Source organism: Lissotriton vulgaris, chromosome 12, assembly GCF_964263255.1.
Source record: "Lissotriton vulgaris chromosome 12, aLisVul1.2, whole genome shotgun sequence".
In the NCBI taxonomy this organism is placed as follows: Eukaryota; Metazoa; Chordata; class Amphibia; order Caudata; family Salamandridae; genus Lissotriton; species Lissotriton vulgaris.
This window is the reverse complement of record NC_141700.1, coordinates 263,007,560-263,025,198: the sequence shown is the minus strand read 5'-3', so window position 1 is coordinate 263,025,198 and position 17,639 is coordinate 263,007,560. Positions and strand designations below refer to the sequence as shown.

General features: G+C 49.5%; 1 protein-coding gene across 3 annotated transcripts in view; it reads left to right on the top strand.

Moving 5' to 3' along the window:
- The window catches only part of KATNB1 (katanin regulatory subunit B1), a 633,244-nt gene extending 616,145 nt beyond the window's left edge, over positions 1 to 17,099 (top strand). For all 3 annotated transcript variants that reach the window (XM_086945006.1, XM_086945005.1, XM_086945004.1), the window contains one exon: positions 15,985 to 17,099. In XM_086945006.1, the coding sequence (XP_086801132.1) occupies positions 15,985 to 16,117 (133 nt within the window). In that variant the 3' untranslated portion in view covers positions 16,118 to 17,099. The remainder of the gene's footprint in view (positions 1 to 15,984) is intronic.
- Positions 17,100 to 17,639: the final 540 nt, after the last annotated feature.

The following is a 17,639-nucleotide window of genomic DNA, read 5'->3' as shown; positions in this document are numbered from 1 at the left end:
TGACGTCACCGACTCCTTATAAGGCCTACGTCAGCGTGATGACATCAGTTCCCTTTTTTCCACGTCGTCGACGCTAACGGTTTCTTGGGATCTTCTGTGTTACAGATAGTAACTTTGTTGCTATTGTGTTTTTCTTTGTATCTGTTGGAGTTGCTGTCTTCCGTCGAGATGTCATCGAAGAAGCCAGGCTTTAAGCAGTGCGGTTTGTGTGCCAGGATGATGTCTATTACCGATCCTCATGGTGACTGCTTATGGTGTCTGGGCTCGGATCACGATGTCAAGGGATGTCGTTCCTGTTCAAAGATGAATCAGAAGGCTCTTCGAGAACGTGAGGCGAAACTCCTTTTTGCCAAGATAAAGGGTAAGGATGCCAAGAGGACTTCGAGGTCAAGATCAAGATGCTCGAAGGCGAGGTTGAGGACGAGGTCGAGATCGAGGTCCCGATTGGAGTCGGCTTCGAAGTCTGCTTCAGGTCATGCTTCGGGTTCCTCAAAGAAGAAACATAAGAGGAAGAAGCACAGTTCGAGACACCATTCTGGCAGGGAGTCTGACTCGAAGAAGTCGTCTTCTCGAAGACATCATAAGGATACGTTGTCTCCCTCTCCAGCTCGTAAGCCTGAGGGTGAAGCCTCGCCTTTGCATTCTCGAGAGCCAACTCCGAATCCCGGATCGAATCCGTGTCCGGATCCGTACCAGTCTTCGGTACATGATGAAGAGGAAGTTGAAGTTCCTCAGGGTTCGGCGACTCCGGTGCATTAACCCGAGGAGCATGAGGAACAGGATGAGCCTAATCCGGTACAGCCTCCTCAGGAACAGCCAGTGGGTTCGTACCCTCAGTTTTCTGGTCCAGGTCAGGACCCTTCGCATTTTCTTAATGCCATGTATGGCGTTTATGCGAGAGCAATGTACCCCTCTGGTGCCCCGGCTGGTCCAATGGGTCCATTGTCATTTAACCTGGGTGTGCCTCAAGCTTATGCTCCGGAACCTTTTCTACCATTTATGCCGACGTCGATTCCACCTTGGCACAGCTCGGCGCCACAGAGGTCGTCGACTCCGCTCACGGCTTTGCCGGCTCCGGAGCGGCGTCGGGATCTAAATCAAGGTTCGACGCCGGTTCCAGCTTCCCATACTCCGGCTGTTCCAGCTCCTCATTCGACGCCGGCCCGACTCCGTCGGAGTCTTTAACGAATCCGGCGACATCGGTTCGGTATGAATGGTCGAGACGTAGAGCTCAGCGCCTTATGGAGGAAAAGGATTATCAGGAGCCTGAGGTAGAGGAAGGTGAACTTCAGGAACAAGATGACTACTTTGAAGATCTTCATTATGCAAGTGGTCTGGAGCTTTCACCGGAATGGGGGTTACCTACGGTATCTGATGCTCCTTCTAGGGATGTGGTTCCCTACCATGTGGGGATTAAGAAGGCTGCAGATCTTTTGAATCTAACTTTGCCATCTGTGGAGTACAAGTCCAACATCCTTACTGAGGTACTCCATTCTCCGTCATCTGTGGTTGAGCCAACTCTTCCATTTACTGAGGCTCTTACTGAACCTATATTGGAAGTCTGGAATAGGCCTCTTACTGCTCCTGCGGTGTCAAGATCAGTTGCAAGACACTATAGAGTGGCACCTGGAGATCCTGAGTTCTTGTCCTCACATCCTTTACCGGAAAGTTTGGTTGTTCAGGCTGCTTGCTCTAAGAGATCGGTAGGTGCTTTTCCCCAGGTTCCTGGAGATAAGGACTCTAAAAAGCAGGATCGGAATGCTAAAAAAGTGTTTTCGTCAGCTAGTATGGCCCTGAAATCGACGAATGCCACTTGTCTGCTGGGCAGATATGTTCATGCTTTGATGGACACAGTCTAAGCTTCCTGAGGAGGATAGGAAGAACTTTAGTGAGGTGGTGTCTGACACGCAGGCTGCAGCTCGTCAGGTTATACAGAGTGGCATGGACACTGCAGATTCAGTGGCTAGGATCATGGTGTCTTCAATCGCCACTAGAAGAGCTGCTTGGTTAAAGACTTCAGAGTTTTCAGCTGATGTTCAGGCTGCTCTGATGGATTTACCTTTTGATGGCACTGGCCTTTTCGGGAAGAAAGCGGATGCCGCCTTGGAAAGGTTTAAAGATATCAGAGCGACAGCAAGGTCTTTGGGCTTACAGACAAGAGGCTCTTTCGCTAAGAACTACAGGGGTTTTGGAAGATCTACTTTTCGTTCCAATAACCAGAACCAGCAGCAGCAGCAGCAGCAAAATCCTTTGTACAAGTCCTATAGAGTTGTACTCGTGGACGTCATGCCACCTCCTCCTCTACTTCCTCCTCTAATACCCAACCCCCACGTAAAACAGCAAAGCAGCCCTAGATCCGCCATTCCGGATCATGCGGGTCCTGTAGGGGGTCGGCTTACTTATTTTCTACGGGATTCGGAATCGGTTACATCAGATCTTTGGGTTCTCAATCTCGTAGAGAATGGGTATGCTCTTCCCTTTCGGGAGTTCCCTCCCAGTTACCCTCCTTGCCAAGGTTTTTGCTCGGAGGACCACCTGTTGCTCTTGCAGGAAGAAGTCCTGGCACTGTTCAGAAAAGGTGCGATAGAGGTGGTTCCGGAGCAGGAGAGGGGTCAGGGGTGCTACTCCCGGTATTTCCTGATCGCCAAGAAGGATGGCAGACTTCGTCCAATCCTGGACCTCAGGATTTTGAACCTCTATCTCAAACAGGAGAAGTTCAAGATGCTCACTCTTGCGCAGGTTCTTCAAGCGCTGATGGAAGAAGACTGGATGGTGTTGATCGACTTACAGGATGCTTATTTCCACATCCCAATCCTGAAGTCGCACAGGAAGTATCTCCGTTTTACAGTTTGCGGTCCTTCCTTTTGGGCTCACTACTGCGCCTCGAGTCTTTACCAAGGTGATGGCTGTGGTGGCTGCACATCTCAGAAGGTCAGGGATTCCTGTATTCCCTTATCTGGACTATTGGCTGATCAAAGCAGAATCTCCAGAGATAGTGCTCCATCATCTGCAAGAGACAACTCAGTTGTTGCACAGGTTGGATTTTTCTATAAATGTACCCAAATCTCACCTGGTGCCCTCCCAGCGCAACCTGTTCATAGGTGCGGTACTGGACACTACTGTGTGTCGTGAATTCCCTCCTCCTCAAAGGATTCGCGACATACAGGAAATGATTCCTTTATTTCACAATGGAGCGGTTGTTCCAGTCCTGAAGGTCCTTCGTCTACTCGGTCTGATGGCTTCCTGCATTCTGTTGGTCAACCATGCACTCTGGCACATGAGGGCACTCCAGTGGTGCCTCCGCAGGCAGTGGTATCAACACAACAGATCTCAGGGAGTCAGTGAGGATCTCCAGAGAAACTGCAGCAGATCTGTCTTGGTGGAGCGTGGAAGGCAATCTGTCACAAGGAAAACCATTTTATCTGTCTCCATCGGTGGCCACAGTGATAACAGATGCATCCACTCTAGGGTGGGGTGCTCATCTGGGGGATCTGGAGGTCAAGGGTCTTTGGTCTCCAGAGGAAAGGTTGCGTCACATGAACCTTCTAGAGTTGCGGGCCATACGTTTAGCACTCAAGGCCTTCCTCTCTTCCCTTCACGGTCAGTGAGTTCAAGTCCTGACGGACAACACGACCGCGATGTGGTATATCAACAAGCAGGGAGGAGTGGGGTCGCAGTGTCTCTGCAGAGAGGCTCTGCGTCTCTGGTCCTGGGTTCAGGACTTTAGATTTGTCTGATGGCAAATCATCTGGCCGGGGTTCTGAACGTACGTGCGGACAGTCTGTCGGCAGCTCTCTGCCGGCCACGAGTAGAGGCTTCATCCGGAGGTAGTTAATTACGTCTTTCGGATGTGGGGGACTCCTCGGGTGGACCTATTCGCCACTCACGAGAATGCTCACTGCCCGTTATTCTGCAGTCTCCAGTATCCGATGCAGGGAGCGCTGGGAGACGCGTTTCTGTTGAGTTGGGACTCAAGACTCCTTTACGCGTTTCCTCCCATACCCTTGATTCCTCGGGTTCTGAGGAGGATTGGCCAAGACAGGGCTCAAGTTATATTGATCGCCCGGGATTGGCCAAGAAGGTTGTGGTACACAGATCTTCTCCACCTCTCCTCATGCCCTCCGCTCCGTCTCCCTCTCAGGGCAGATCTCCTCTCTCAGATGGAGGGGCAGGTTCTACACCCCCACCTCCAGACCTTACACCTTCATGCCTGGAGATTGAACGGTTAACAAAAAAGGGGTGACCCTGTGTCCCTCAGAACCTGGGTATTCAATAGTTAAACAGACAATGGTTCTGTTGGGTGAGACAGATAACTTGAACTATGCTCATAAATGTAGACAAACAGTCAAGACAAGGAGTCGGTGACGTCAGACGGAGTCGCACGCGATGCCGTGCTCCTATGACGTTGTCCATGCCAGCGTGCTACATAAGAATTTTCCAAATGTTGCTGACGCAGGGGGATATTCACAAGGTGAGGAATCCACAGGCAGATACTGTATCTACCAGAAAAAGCATTACCGAAGGGAAGTAACTTGTTCTTCTAGACATTCTCAATATGCTCTGTGCTACTAGGTTTCAATAAAGGAAAAGGGCGAAACACAGCTACCATCAGTAGAGGTCAAACTGAGTGTCCTTACAGAGGTGCTGCAGCCAGGAAAGATCTCAGAGCCACTCCTCCCCTTCAACGAGGCCATCACAGACACCTTACTGGGCACTTGGGCAAAACCTGGATCTTGCTGCCCTGTCAAGACGAAGATTAGAAAGAGACATAGGCCAGGTCGGGGGCATCTATCTTTCCGCTTCCACCACCCTACACAAGAAGGCCTTGTGGCTTAATCCTTTATCAGCAGAAAAAAACATAATTCCTTTTCTTCTACACCCCCAGATAGAGTATCCAAATGCATGAAGGCCTTTGTGAAAAGGAAGTTCTCCTCTTCCAGCCTTGCAATCAGATTTGTTAATGTAAGTTGCTTCCTAGGACGTTACTTGCATACGTTGTGTAACATGGTGAGTGACATCTTGCCAGCCTTCTCTGATGACCATTGAGCCAATCTGCAGCGGATCATATAAGGCTGCCAAGACACAGCAAAATATGTCTTTAGGTCTGGCCTGCCCACTACCAACAGTTTCGGTAGGGCAGGTGGTTCCTGTGTGGTGCTTCGGAGCCACACATGGAAAAGATCCACTGAGTTTTTCATTGATGCTCAAGAATCACCGATGGACAAGTCATTCGGTGGCATATGACTGTTCAGAGACTAGGCAGATTTTCCCGTGGAGCACTTCAAAGAGACTAAAGCTACGGTGCACTCACTTAACTTCTCAGCGCTGTGCAGCAGTTTCCACAACACTATCTCCCCTTTCAAAGCTTTGGAACCGCCGAAACCTGCCTCAGCAACAACAGACCTCCCAATCCTTTTGAAGTAGAGGCCAACAGCATCCAAAACCCTCTGGGGTAGCGCATTACCTAATCCCCGCCACTGCAAAACCCCTCTAGTTTGTCCTCAGCTGCACATATTCACCTAGTTGGAGGCAGAATAAGTTATCACTGCCACAAGTGGCAGGGCATCACATATGACAGACTTACACTTCAAATAGTCCAAGATGGATATGCCCTCCCTTTACAAGCCACCCCCTCCAAACATGTCACTTACACCACAGCTGCTTCTGGAGGAACACTTGTCCATCCTACAGAAGAAAGTTCAGACTGTCTTGAGCAAGAGAGCCATGGGCAGAGAGGGTGGTGGCATCAGAAACCAGTACTGGTTGCTACCCTAGATACTTTCTGGTACCAAAAAAGGGGCAAGACTTCACCCTATTTTAGGTCATTGGCCTCTCAACTCCTTCCCCAAAAAAGAGGAGTTCAAGATGCTCACTAGCCCAGGTTTATTCTGCCATGGATCCAGGCAACTAGATCGTGGCATTGTATATGCAGGACACAATTTTTCACATACCGGTTTTGCAGTCCCACAGGCGTTACTTGGTTTCAGGTAGGCTAAAAGCACTTTCAGTTTTCGGTGATCGATTTGGCCTCACCGGTGTCCCACTGGTATTTACACATCTTCAGAGGTTTGGAATACCAGTCTTCCCTTACTTTGATGACTGGTTGCTGAAGGTGGGCTTGCTTCAGTCGTGCACCACCTCCAGACGATGGCCAACCTGTTAACATCTTTGCGATTCTACATTACTGTGCTGAAGTCACACTTCACTCCTTCACAAAGGCTCCCATTCTTTGGAACTATCCTGACTACAGTGCTGTTGGGAGCCTTCCCTCCACCTTAACAAGTCCAGGGTATTAGGCTGTAATCCCAGTGTTTCAATCCTTGATCTGGATCTCAGAGCTGCTTTGAGACTTTTGGGCCTCTTGCATCCTACTAGTGGACCATGTCAGGTGGCACATGCGGTGGCACATGCGGGCGCTGCAGTGGAGTCTGAGGTCTCAGTGGGCTCAGCTCTAGGGAAACCAGTCAGATTCCTTCCAGAAGTTGGAGGAGAATGCGAAAGACCTGCAGTGGTGGCTGCTGGACCACAATAGAACCGGTGGCAGACTCCTCACCCTACCCCAACGATCATGACAGATGTATCATTGCTTGGTTGGGGAGATCATCTGGAAGAGGTGGAGATCTCTGGTTTCTGTCCAAAACCAGCCTTCAGTTGAGTCTGTTGGAGCTGCGGGTGATTCGTTTTCCGCTGAAAGCCTTCTTCCCGAACCTCAAGGGGGAACGGATGGAGGTATTTACAGACAGTTCCACTGCCATGTTGTACTCCAACAAGCAGGGCAGAATGGGGTCATGGGACCTATGCCAGGAGGCTCTACGTCTCTTAAACTGGCAGAATCGTCAGGGCACTTACCTGATCATGCCACACCTGGCATCATCTTTAAACACAATGGTAGATGAACTCATTGGGCGTTGCCTAGGAGATTACAAATGAAGACTACACTCAGAAGTGTGCAAGGCATATTCCAGCAATGTGGCGAACCCTGACTCGATCGGAACAGGGCCCATGTCATCATAGGGGCCCTAGACTAGGCAAGCAGAATGTGGTATCCAGAACGTCTGGCCATGAGCATCTGTTCTCCAATTTAGTTACTTCTATGGGAGAACCTCCTGTGCAGCAGCAGGGCAGGAACCTGCACCCGAGCCTGGGAAACGCCAATCAATGGCTTTCAATATTTCTACTGAAGTTGTGGGTGTCATACTGGTGGCCAGACGACCCTCCAACAAAGCTACTTATGCAGGATGACTGGAGAAGTTTGTTGAATGGAGTCGTCTCACAACATTCAGCCTCTACAGGCAGTTCGCTCACATACTGGTATTCTATATTTCTTTAGCCCTGCAAGTTCTTGCTGTACTTGTCTACCTTTTCTGTTGTTTTACAGCTTACGCGTATGTTCCAGCCAACACTGTTTGTGATGCCACAGTGGGACCAAAATTTTGTTCCCGCCTTTCTCAGGCGCATCCCATTTGGACTGATGCACAGTTGTTCCCTACGTATCTTGACAGTAAAAACAGCATTCTTCATTGTGATTGTTTCAGCTTCTCGCATGAGCGAATTACTGGCAGTCTCTGTCCAGCAACGGGACACCACCATCTTCCCAGACAATCTAGTCTCACAAAGGTGACTGCATTAGACATTTTATCCTGCCCGCCTACTTACACAATTTTACCCATCTAAAAAGAATGAGTAACCTCATCAATTTGACCCAGAGAGATCTCTAAGCTTTTATATTGACTGCTCCAAAGAACACTGGGTGGGCTTAAGCTCTTTGTAAATTTCCTGATGGATTGTCTTGTGTACCTGAAAGAGACTATTAGTTATAGATTCCTTACCTTAGAATTACCCCCAGGCGTCAGACTGCATCCGGAGAATTTTTCATCAGCAGTACCCTTGCGCGTCGATAGGTGGCGTCGATCGACTCCACGCTCGTCGTTGGCGTCGTGATCGCTGTAATGACGTCGTGGTGTCTACTTAGTCACCCCCCTTCGCGCTGATGTCAGTTCTTTCTTTTTCCACGCCAACCAGCGCAGTTCCGGAGAGAGCTGTACCCTTAGTCATTTTTTTACTAGTGTTTTAAATTTTTTTGTCAACATCTTTTTCGAGTCGTTCGACTCCTGGTGCACGCAGGGATGTCACATCGGCGGACCGGCTTCAAGCCTTGTGGTTCTTGGCACAAGCTGATGTCAGTCATGTATCCACACCTCATGTACCTTTGGTGCCTGGAGCTCGACCACGACCTAAAGCTGTGCTCCGACTGTCGGGCCATGAACCCGAAGTCTTTGCGGGAGCGGTCCCAAAAGCTTCTGGAGGCCCGCCAATCTGCTCCGTGCCGCTCGAGGTCCCGGTCGAGAGGGAGGTTGCGGGACCTGTCGCAGAGTCAACCACCATCACTCCTCATCGAAGTGTTCGGATAAGTCGAAGCACAAGAAGGTGAAGAAGCACCGTCGCTCTTCGCCTTCGCCCTGTCCGTCGGCTGATGCAACGCGGGGCGCAGAAAGTAGTTGTCATTCGGTCCGCCCGCGGAGCATGCTGGGACGGCTTCGAGCTTCCCTCCCTTCCCGGGAGCCGGAGCGTTCCCTGCCAAGCTTTGTGCCATTTACGAAGCCCTCCACTCCATCTTTGGGCAGCCGGACTCTGCCGGCGCGCCTTCTGGCCCCGCAGACTCGGCTGGGGGCTCTAGGCCTTCGATGCTGGCAGCTCCAGCCCCGGCGCCGCAGCACCCTCAAGGATCCTGGCCTGGATCGGTGCAGATTGACCTCACGACCCCTCCCCTGACGCCAATTCCACTGACGACACATCTGCCACCCCGACGCAAGTCGTGTCCCCGGACGGCGCCGACCCCAGTGTCCCCCTTGATCTCAACATGGAGCCTTACCAGCATTGACTGATTCCAATACGGGCGCCTACCGGTACTTTTGTACCATCGTTCTATCCTGGCATTCCTTTTCGTCCTAATTGGCAGCCAGAGGAGGGTAAGGAGGACTTGGAGGGGTCTGTGAACCCTTTGGCAGACCAGCTACAAGAGCCGGGCCGGAGAAGGGAGTTGGGGGGTGATGCCAGTGGTCTGGATACCTCCCCAGACCTTGTTTTGCTTTCTCCCCTACCGTGGCCACAGAGGAGGGAGCCTTCTATGCTGTGGTGTTGTGTAGGGGGCCTGAGGCCTTGGGCTTCCTATGGTGGCAGTCAGGACTAACCTCCCGACGGAGGTGCTCCAGTCAGCAGCGGCCTCCTTGGAGCTCCTAGTGCCATTCAATAAGGCCCCCACCGACATCCTTCTGGGCACTTGGTCCAAGCCCAGCACAGGGGCTCCTGAGGATAGGATGATAGCCCGATGTCACTGCCTGGACCCGGGCGACACCATTTTCCTCTCCCAACACCCTACTCCTGAGAGCTTGGTGGTCCAAGCCTCAACCTCTAAAGGTGCGTTCCCTCCTGCTCCACCAGATAGGGAATCCAAGAAGCTGAATCATCTTGGGAAGAAGATGTTTTCTTCCTCCATCTTAGGACTGTGGTTGGTGAAATCTGCATGTCTCTTGGGCCGCTACACCCACTCTGTGTGGAGCACGGTTGCGCAAGTCCTGCTGCAGTGCCCGGAGGAGGCCCAGCCTGTACTCACCCGTGCGGTTGCAGAGGGTAGAGACACAGCAAAGTTCGCCATTCGATGTGGGCTGGATACAGTCGACTCACTAGTTAGAACGATTTCTGCGTCAGTAGCCTTGAGACCCTACACCTGGCTGAGGCCCACTGGCTTTTCCGGGGATGTCCAATCGACCCTTTTGGACATGCCCTTTGATGGCCGTTGACTGTTTGGTTCCAAGGCGGACAATGCACTCGAGAGCTTCAAGGACTCGGGCTACGGCCAGTCCTTGGGCCTCGCTGCCACCTCTCGCCCTGTTAAGTCCGCTTTTCGACCCTTTTGTGGCTACGGAAGGGGTGCCCCGCCTGTTGCCGGCTTAAGCTACTCAACCTCTGTGCGGCCAGGGACGTGGGACCCAGCGCTAGGGTCTACAGGCTAGCGGGCAGGCCAGTATACCAGGTGCCCCCTCTGCATCGGCCTCCAAGCCTTCCTAGTCCGACCTTTCAGGGCCACCAGTTGCCAGTGGGTGGCAGGATTCTACATCATATCCCCCACTGGCACAACATCACATCGGACAGGTGGGTTTTGCAGATAAGACTATCCCTCCCTTCATGCCACCAACGCTCCATCACATGTCGGAGAATCATTGGCCCTTCTCCATCAGTAAGTTGCAGCTCTCTTGGCCAAGGGAGCCATTGAGCGAGTTTGTGTGCCAGAAGTAGGTTGTGGTTGTTATTCCCAATACTTCCTGGTGCCCAAGAAGGACAAAGGCCTACGTCCTATCTTGGATCTCGGGGACGTCAACCACTTCCACGGAAAGGAGAAGTTCAAAATGTTGAATTGGCTCAGGTCTTGTCTGCCCTCGACCCTGGAGATTGGATGTTAGCGTTGGATTTGCAGGATGCCTATTTTCACACCCCCATCCTGCTGGCCCACAAGCGTTACCTAAGGTTCACGGTAGGCCAAAAGCATTTTCAGTTTACTGTGCTCCCCTTTGGCCTTAACAGAGCACCTCGGGTGTTCACAAAAGTGATGGCGGTGGTTGCTGCTCATCTGCGCAGATAAGAGGTTCCAGTCTTCCCCTATCTCGACCACTGGCTGTTGAAGACGCGTTCGCCCCGGTTGTCATTTCCCACCTCCAGACTACAGCAGACCTCCTGCACTCTCTGGGGTTCACTATCAACGTGCCGAAGTCACACCTGATTTCCTCTCAGAAGCTCCTTTTCATCGAAGCAGTTCTGGGTACAGCGCAGTTTGGGGCCTATCCTCCCAGGCAGCGAGACCAGGATATTCGGGCTAAGATACTGATGTTTGCGCCTCTATCCTGTGATTCAGTGAAGATGACCCTCAGGCTGCTGGGTCTCATGGCCTCCTGCATATGCGCACTCCGCAGTGGGATCTGTGGTTCCAGTGGGTGCAGCATCAAGAGAATCTTTCCAATGTCGTCCAGATCTCGGAGGGCACTGCACACCAATTGCAGTGGTGGCTAACGAACCAGGATTGGGTCAGCGGCAGATCCTTCTCCCTTCCCCAACCAGGCTTCACAGTGGTGACAGATGTGTCACTTCTGAGATGGGGCGGCCACATGGGAGAGGCGGAGATCAGAGGCCTCTGGAGGAATCCGGCCTCCACATCCACCTGCTGGAGCTCTGTGCGATCCGTCTTGTTCACAGACAACAACACTGCCATGTGGTACTACAACCAACAGGGCGGGGATGGGGTTGTGGACCCTCTGTCAAGAGGCTCTCCACCTCTGGATGCGGCTGGAGTATCAGGGCATTTCCCTGATGGTTCAACACCTGGCAGGTTACCTGAACGCCAGGGCAGACAAACTCAGCCGCCGGTGCATGATGGATTACGAATAGCGTCATCACTCAGAGGTGGTGCAAGGTCTCTTTCAACAGTGGGGAGAGCCTTGGTTAGATCTGTTTGCCACAGACGACAATGCGCAATGTCTGCAATTCTGCCAGTTGGAATTTCCAAGGCGGCACTCTGTCGGCGACGCTTTTTGTCTCAAGTGGAATTGCGGTGTTCTATAAGCCTTTCCGCCTATTCCACTTCTGTCCAGACTGCTGAAGAAGATGAATCGCGGCCACCCAAGTCATTCTTGTGGCTCCGGATTGGGCACAAAGATCTGGTATCCCGAGCTCTTGAACATGGCCATCGATCCTCCGATCAGATTGCCTCTTCGGGAGGATCTTGTGTCGCAGCAGCAGGGGATGGTCCTCCGCCCGAACCTGTCCAACGAACACCTCCTTGCGTGGAGATTGAGCGGCGACAGTTGATAGCTTTTGACCTTCCTCCCGAAGTCTGTAATGTCATCCTGGCAGCCAGGCCTCCCTCCACTAAAACGATATACGCCTGTAGATGGAACACATTTGTGGCATGGTGCACAGCAAAGGCTGTCGATCCCCTTTCTGCCCTTCTTCATAAGTTTTCCTCTTCCTTCTTTCTTTGGCCCAGCAGGGCTCTGCTCTGGGCACTCTTAAAGTCTATCTTTCGGCCTTTCTACGCCTTCCTGATCAGCCTTCTCTTTTCAAGTCCCCTATTGTAAATAGATTTCTTAAGGGCATTACTCACCTTTTCCCTCCTATTCCTTTCGTAATACCCCAGTGGGTCTTGAATCTGGTCTTAACCTATCTCATGTGTGCTCCTTGTGAGCCACTACTTAATTGTCCTTTCAGACTATTGACCTTAAAGACTGCTTTTCTGGTTGCCATCACCTCTGCTCACAGGGTGAGAAAGCTTCAGACTCTTGCTTCTAAACCTCCTTTCCTTGTTGTTCATCCGGGCAAGGTTGTACTTCGAACTCGACCTTTTCTTCCCAAAGTGGTTACCTCTTTCCACATAGGACAGACCATCACTTTGCCCACCTTCTTCCCGCCCCTGCATCCTTCTAAAGAGGAAGAGGCTCCACCGTTTGGGTCCAAAACATCCTCTGTCAGTTTATCTGGAATGCACAAAACCATTCCGGGTGGATGATCAACTCTTTGTTGGCTATGTGGGTGCCAAGAAAGGTCGGGCCGTGCAGAAACAAACCATCTCTCGATGGATCAATCTTTGCATTAAAATCTGTTATTCCTTAGTGAAAAAGGAGCCTTCACTAGGGCTGCACGCCTATTCCCCCAGGACGACGGCAGCCACAACTGCTTTGGGACCTGGAGCCTCCCGCGGCGATATATGCAAGAGAGGCATGTGGGCATCACAGCACACGTTCACTAAGCACTACTGCCTGATTCGTTTAGTCCAGAGAGACAGTTTATTTGGCCGTTCAGTTCTCCAGGACTTTCTGGTGTGAACTTACTTGCAGACCCACCTCCGGGGTTGGTATTGCTGGGGTATCTATTCTAATGTACAGATTCTATAACTAATAATCTCTTTCAGATGATCAAGTTACTTACCGTTGGTAACAATATATCTGTGTGAGACATATATTATTTATAGATTCCTTACCGCCCCACCCATCCTCTCCGTTCTGCAAAATGACTTTTAGAGTAAGGGACGCCCTTTCTGGGCCCTCGTTTTGTGCACCAGTGGTCAATGTCTTGCATGGCTCTGCGCTTCTGGCGTGGAATATCGTGTAAAGAACTAATATCAGCGCACAGGGGCGGCTGTTACGTAGATACCGCAACGTCATTTCGGCAATCACGACACCAACGACGAATGCGGAGTCGACAGACGCCACCTACCGACGTGCGGGATACTGCTGAAGAAAAATTCTCCAGATCCAGTCTGACGCCTGGGGGTAATTCTAAGGTAAGGAACCTATAACGAATATATGTCTCTTACAGATTTATCGTTACCAAAGGTAAGTAACTTGTTCATCAAGATCCTTTATGGACTGGCCAAGAAATGGCCACCAGAGGGCATACATGCTCTCTCCACCAGAGCAAAGACAGCTACCACTGTTCTGGTGCACAGTGTTCAAATCTCAGACATCTCAGGATGCTACATGTGCATCACTCAAGAAGTTTGCGACAGCACTCCTGCCTTGATAACCAGGTCTGGTGGGAGGGGCACTTTGCTGATTAATTTCTGCTGGATTTCATTCTCTGCACCATTCCACAGAACACCACCTTGGGAGGTACTGCTGTGGTATCTTCTCACAAGGCGAGGAATCTGTGGTTAGAAGTATCCATCAGAGGTCAAGTTATTTACATGAGATAACGCTCTCTGGTGAATACTCTAACCGCAGATTCCTCACTGACTCACCATCTTCTCAATCTGTTGAATTGACTCATCTCATCCATACTAATAAGAATCCAATCTAGTGATCTGAAAACTGGCACAGTCTGATTATTGAAGGCACCACGTCCAAAGGCACTGACAGATATCAGAAAGAAATTAATTCCAACATGTAGAGGCGGTAGCTATCTAGGGGCCCCAATGTCATACCCGAGGTGGGATGCACCAGACGCAGAGCCGCGAAGTCCCATCTCCCGACGTGCAAGGGAATTTCTGAGAAAATTCTCCCTGTCCAGTCTGGCTCCTGGGGACATTACCAAGGTGTGGAATCTGCGGTCAGAGGATCTACCAGAAAAAGAGTTACTGAAAGTAACTTGTTTTTTCTATCAGTATGCATGAAGTGCTTCAATCAAGCTTAGGAAAATGGCAATCTAGATGTCAGTCAGATTAATATACATCTGCAGACCACACTAGACTGTGCCCTTTTGCAATAAATGTTACTGGTATTCCTCTGGAGCTGCTTATACCTACTAATAAAGTATTGCCTTTAGAGCTGTTATGGACATGTCCTTTAACCCGTTCCGTGCTAGTGACGGAACCACTCCGTCACGAGCCACGGGTGCGCTGTGCTCATGACGGAGTGGTTCCGTCACGCCGCGGCCGCTCCGCCCACGGCTGTATCTATTCCCCGCCTGCGCAGGTGAATTAAGGAGCGGGCGGGGCTGTGACGGAACCACTCCGTCATGAGCACAGCGCACCCGTGGCTTGTGACGGAGTGGTTCCGTCACAAGCATGGCGGCGCCGCGCGACCCCCAGCACCACGGCGGAATTACCGCCGCGGCCAAGGAGTTAAGTGACTATACTACAGTGGATAGATTGGTTTCAACCTTCCAAACTCTGATCCTCTTGGTAGTTTCAAATAAGGTTTCAGTGGTTCATGCATCATCACCTTGTGCATTCAGTATATCCTGCACAATAAACTGAGAATTAGTATGTTGGAATGGTATCTAAAGGTCCACCCTGAGTAGGCAGAATGTATTTTTAGCTAGCGCATTTACTTCAGTGGTAGACTAAACCTTCCCACTGAAGCTCTTTGGTTTTCACCCATCAAATATTGTCTGTTACTGACTCTTCCGGTTTTGGTCTCATATTCCACAGTATAGGCATTTCTGTCATTGGGCTTTGAGCCGGTAAAAAAGCACACCTATTGAAATCCGACGGTAGTTTCATTTGCTATTTAATGTATTTGTTTTCTGTTTTTGGTAATACTTTTGCCTATTCTATGTAACCCCGTAAGAACATTTGTTTACAACTTTTGTCCTACCAAAGACCAGATAATTGCCATTTGCAAGGAGGTGTCCAGGTGTGCTCTCCTTTTATTCCACGGCCTAATTTCAAAATTGTTGTCACCTTTCATCTAGCACTCTTCCCTTTCTTGTTTCGCTGACATGAACCTGGAAAGCAGAGGGAGTCTCTGTAACGCGAAGGTGTGGGGTTCCCTCTGCTGGCCCATATTCCTCTATGTGGAAAAGGTATTTGATCACTAGGCATACACATTTTCCACTGATGAAAGTATTTTAGTAAAGTGGCCTGAAACATAAAACTGTAGACAAATTTGAATGAGTCGCAGGTAAGGGGCGGACTGGATGGACCTGGCTTTGAGGCTATGCCACCAGATATTTTCCTATTAATTTGCATACACCTCATGATAAAAGGGCTCAGCAAGCTATTTATCTTTAACTATGAATTGCCAAGATACTGTATAAAGGGCATCACTACTGTATTTGTTATGATGTGGTAAACAACATAGAATTGTACATAACGTTGTTGGGGAATCCAGACGAAAGAAGTGAGCCTAGTTTCAGAGTGGTAACTCCTACATATGCCAGGTGATTTTCTCTCATATGTGTGCGTTGGCTAGTTGATTGCTCAAGCTTTTGTTCTTACTGAGGTTATCTTACTTCTCCCTCTTTTTCATTGGCTGGTTTGATGGATTATAGACCGTCCTGGCTTTAACTGTTTCTACTCAGTGGTTTGCAGTGATGAGGAATTCAAAGATCTCAGTGACTTTACCCATTCTTCTTTCTCACTGTACTTTGGGGTGAGCTTTAAGGAATGAGAATATGTTTGCAATGCTTTTCCTTCTCCCAACTCTCAAATTTGAAAATTGATTGAAATGTTAAAATTGATTAAGTGTATTTCAATGCAGCTTTGTTCCTTTGCAGGGTCGAGAAGTGTCAGCAATGCCGCTCGCAGCTTTGTAAAATCAATAAGGTGATAAAAAGCAAAACAGTACAAAGCGGACGACAAAGCAGTGCCTTCCGTGAGCTTCAGCTTCTCATGGCCAGCCTGGACTGAGGCCACACAACTTGATCCCCTCAACACACATCCAGTTCTTTGGTTTAACTTTTTCCAACACACAATGCCTCCCTCCCTCTAGGCGTGTTTTTCTTCAATCCAGATTTTTTGATTGGACTACGAATATCGACTCCTCCCACGTGAAGAAATACATGTCCTCCAGCTTCTATAGCGAAAAAAAATCCATGAGGGCCTGAAGTTGATAACAGTCGCTCGTCTTCAGCAGCAGACGTGGACATTGAGGCTTTGCCAAAAGCAGAAGAAGGCAGACAAAAGAGCTAGATGCTTGACCCATGACCCTTCATCTCACTCCACTCGCTTTCTGCTGACCCATTTTCATGCCCAAACCCCAATGAACCTCGTTCAGATTATTGCAATTATAGCTGTGGCAGGGTTCGGACACTGGTCGCCACCCATGATTACAGAGCAGAAGGGGTCACTTTGTCTGCAGTGTCCTGAAGTTTGATGGCGATGCAAGAGAATACACTGTGCCTTTCTTGAATTTTGGGAGACATTGTCTTGTGGTGGACATGCTATTGCATTGGATGCTACCAGAATCATACTTTTGTGCACATGTTTTCAGAATGAGGGTACAGAGCATATCTTGCGGACGAACACCATCAACTTTAGAGTTTAATACGTCAAACTTTTGGTAAGATACACTAGACTGCTGCCGAAGTGTACTGTGAAGAGGTGGCAAATTGGTGGGATACAGGAGGACCTAGTGGTTCAGGCCGAGAACTGTCAAACCACCAGCATCTCCTTTCCTCTGGAAAGCATACCTCAGAGACTGGACTGTCGAAGAGCTCTTTTCTAGCTCTGTTTGAAGGACTGGGAACAGGCAGTATGAGATGTTTTCTGTGTTTTTTGCGGGAGGAGGAAGTTCATGGGAATCATTGTTTTTAGGTATTACAGAACTAATGCAAATGTGTAATTTATAGTATTGTGTGTTAATAAAACACATTTGTAATTGTTTTCAAAAGGTGTTGGTTTTGGTGAGTGTGGTTGAGATGACCATCATGAATTTATTTATCAAAGTGCAAATCATACCCACTTGGGAGTCATTTAACAAAAGACATAATACATGGGAACTAACACATACTATACACACATTTCTAATTCAATCCTAGGTACAGACAATAACAAAAAAAGAGCAAATTGAAATAAGAGTTTCGACTCATCAGAGGCAACCCACATGTTCTGCAAAAGGAAACCTAGAAGAAGGAAATGTGGCTAAGTTTATACATTATTAGAGCCTTTATGTTCTCTCTGGAAATGACAACAGAAACTGCTTTACATTGACTTTCATTGCTCTTGCCTCAAAAAGCTATACAAATGTAAAATAGGTCTGCCTGAAAAAAATCAAAGTAAAGAACCACATTTAGCCATCCCTTATCAGCCTCTGCTGTTTGGCAGTCTTGGTGAAAGTCGCTTCACATTCCTTAACCCAGGACATTAAGGAAGAGCCAGAACTATGTTCCAGGAAGATCTGATTATTCTACCCAATTATGTCCGGAATACT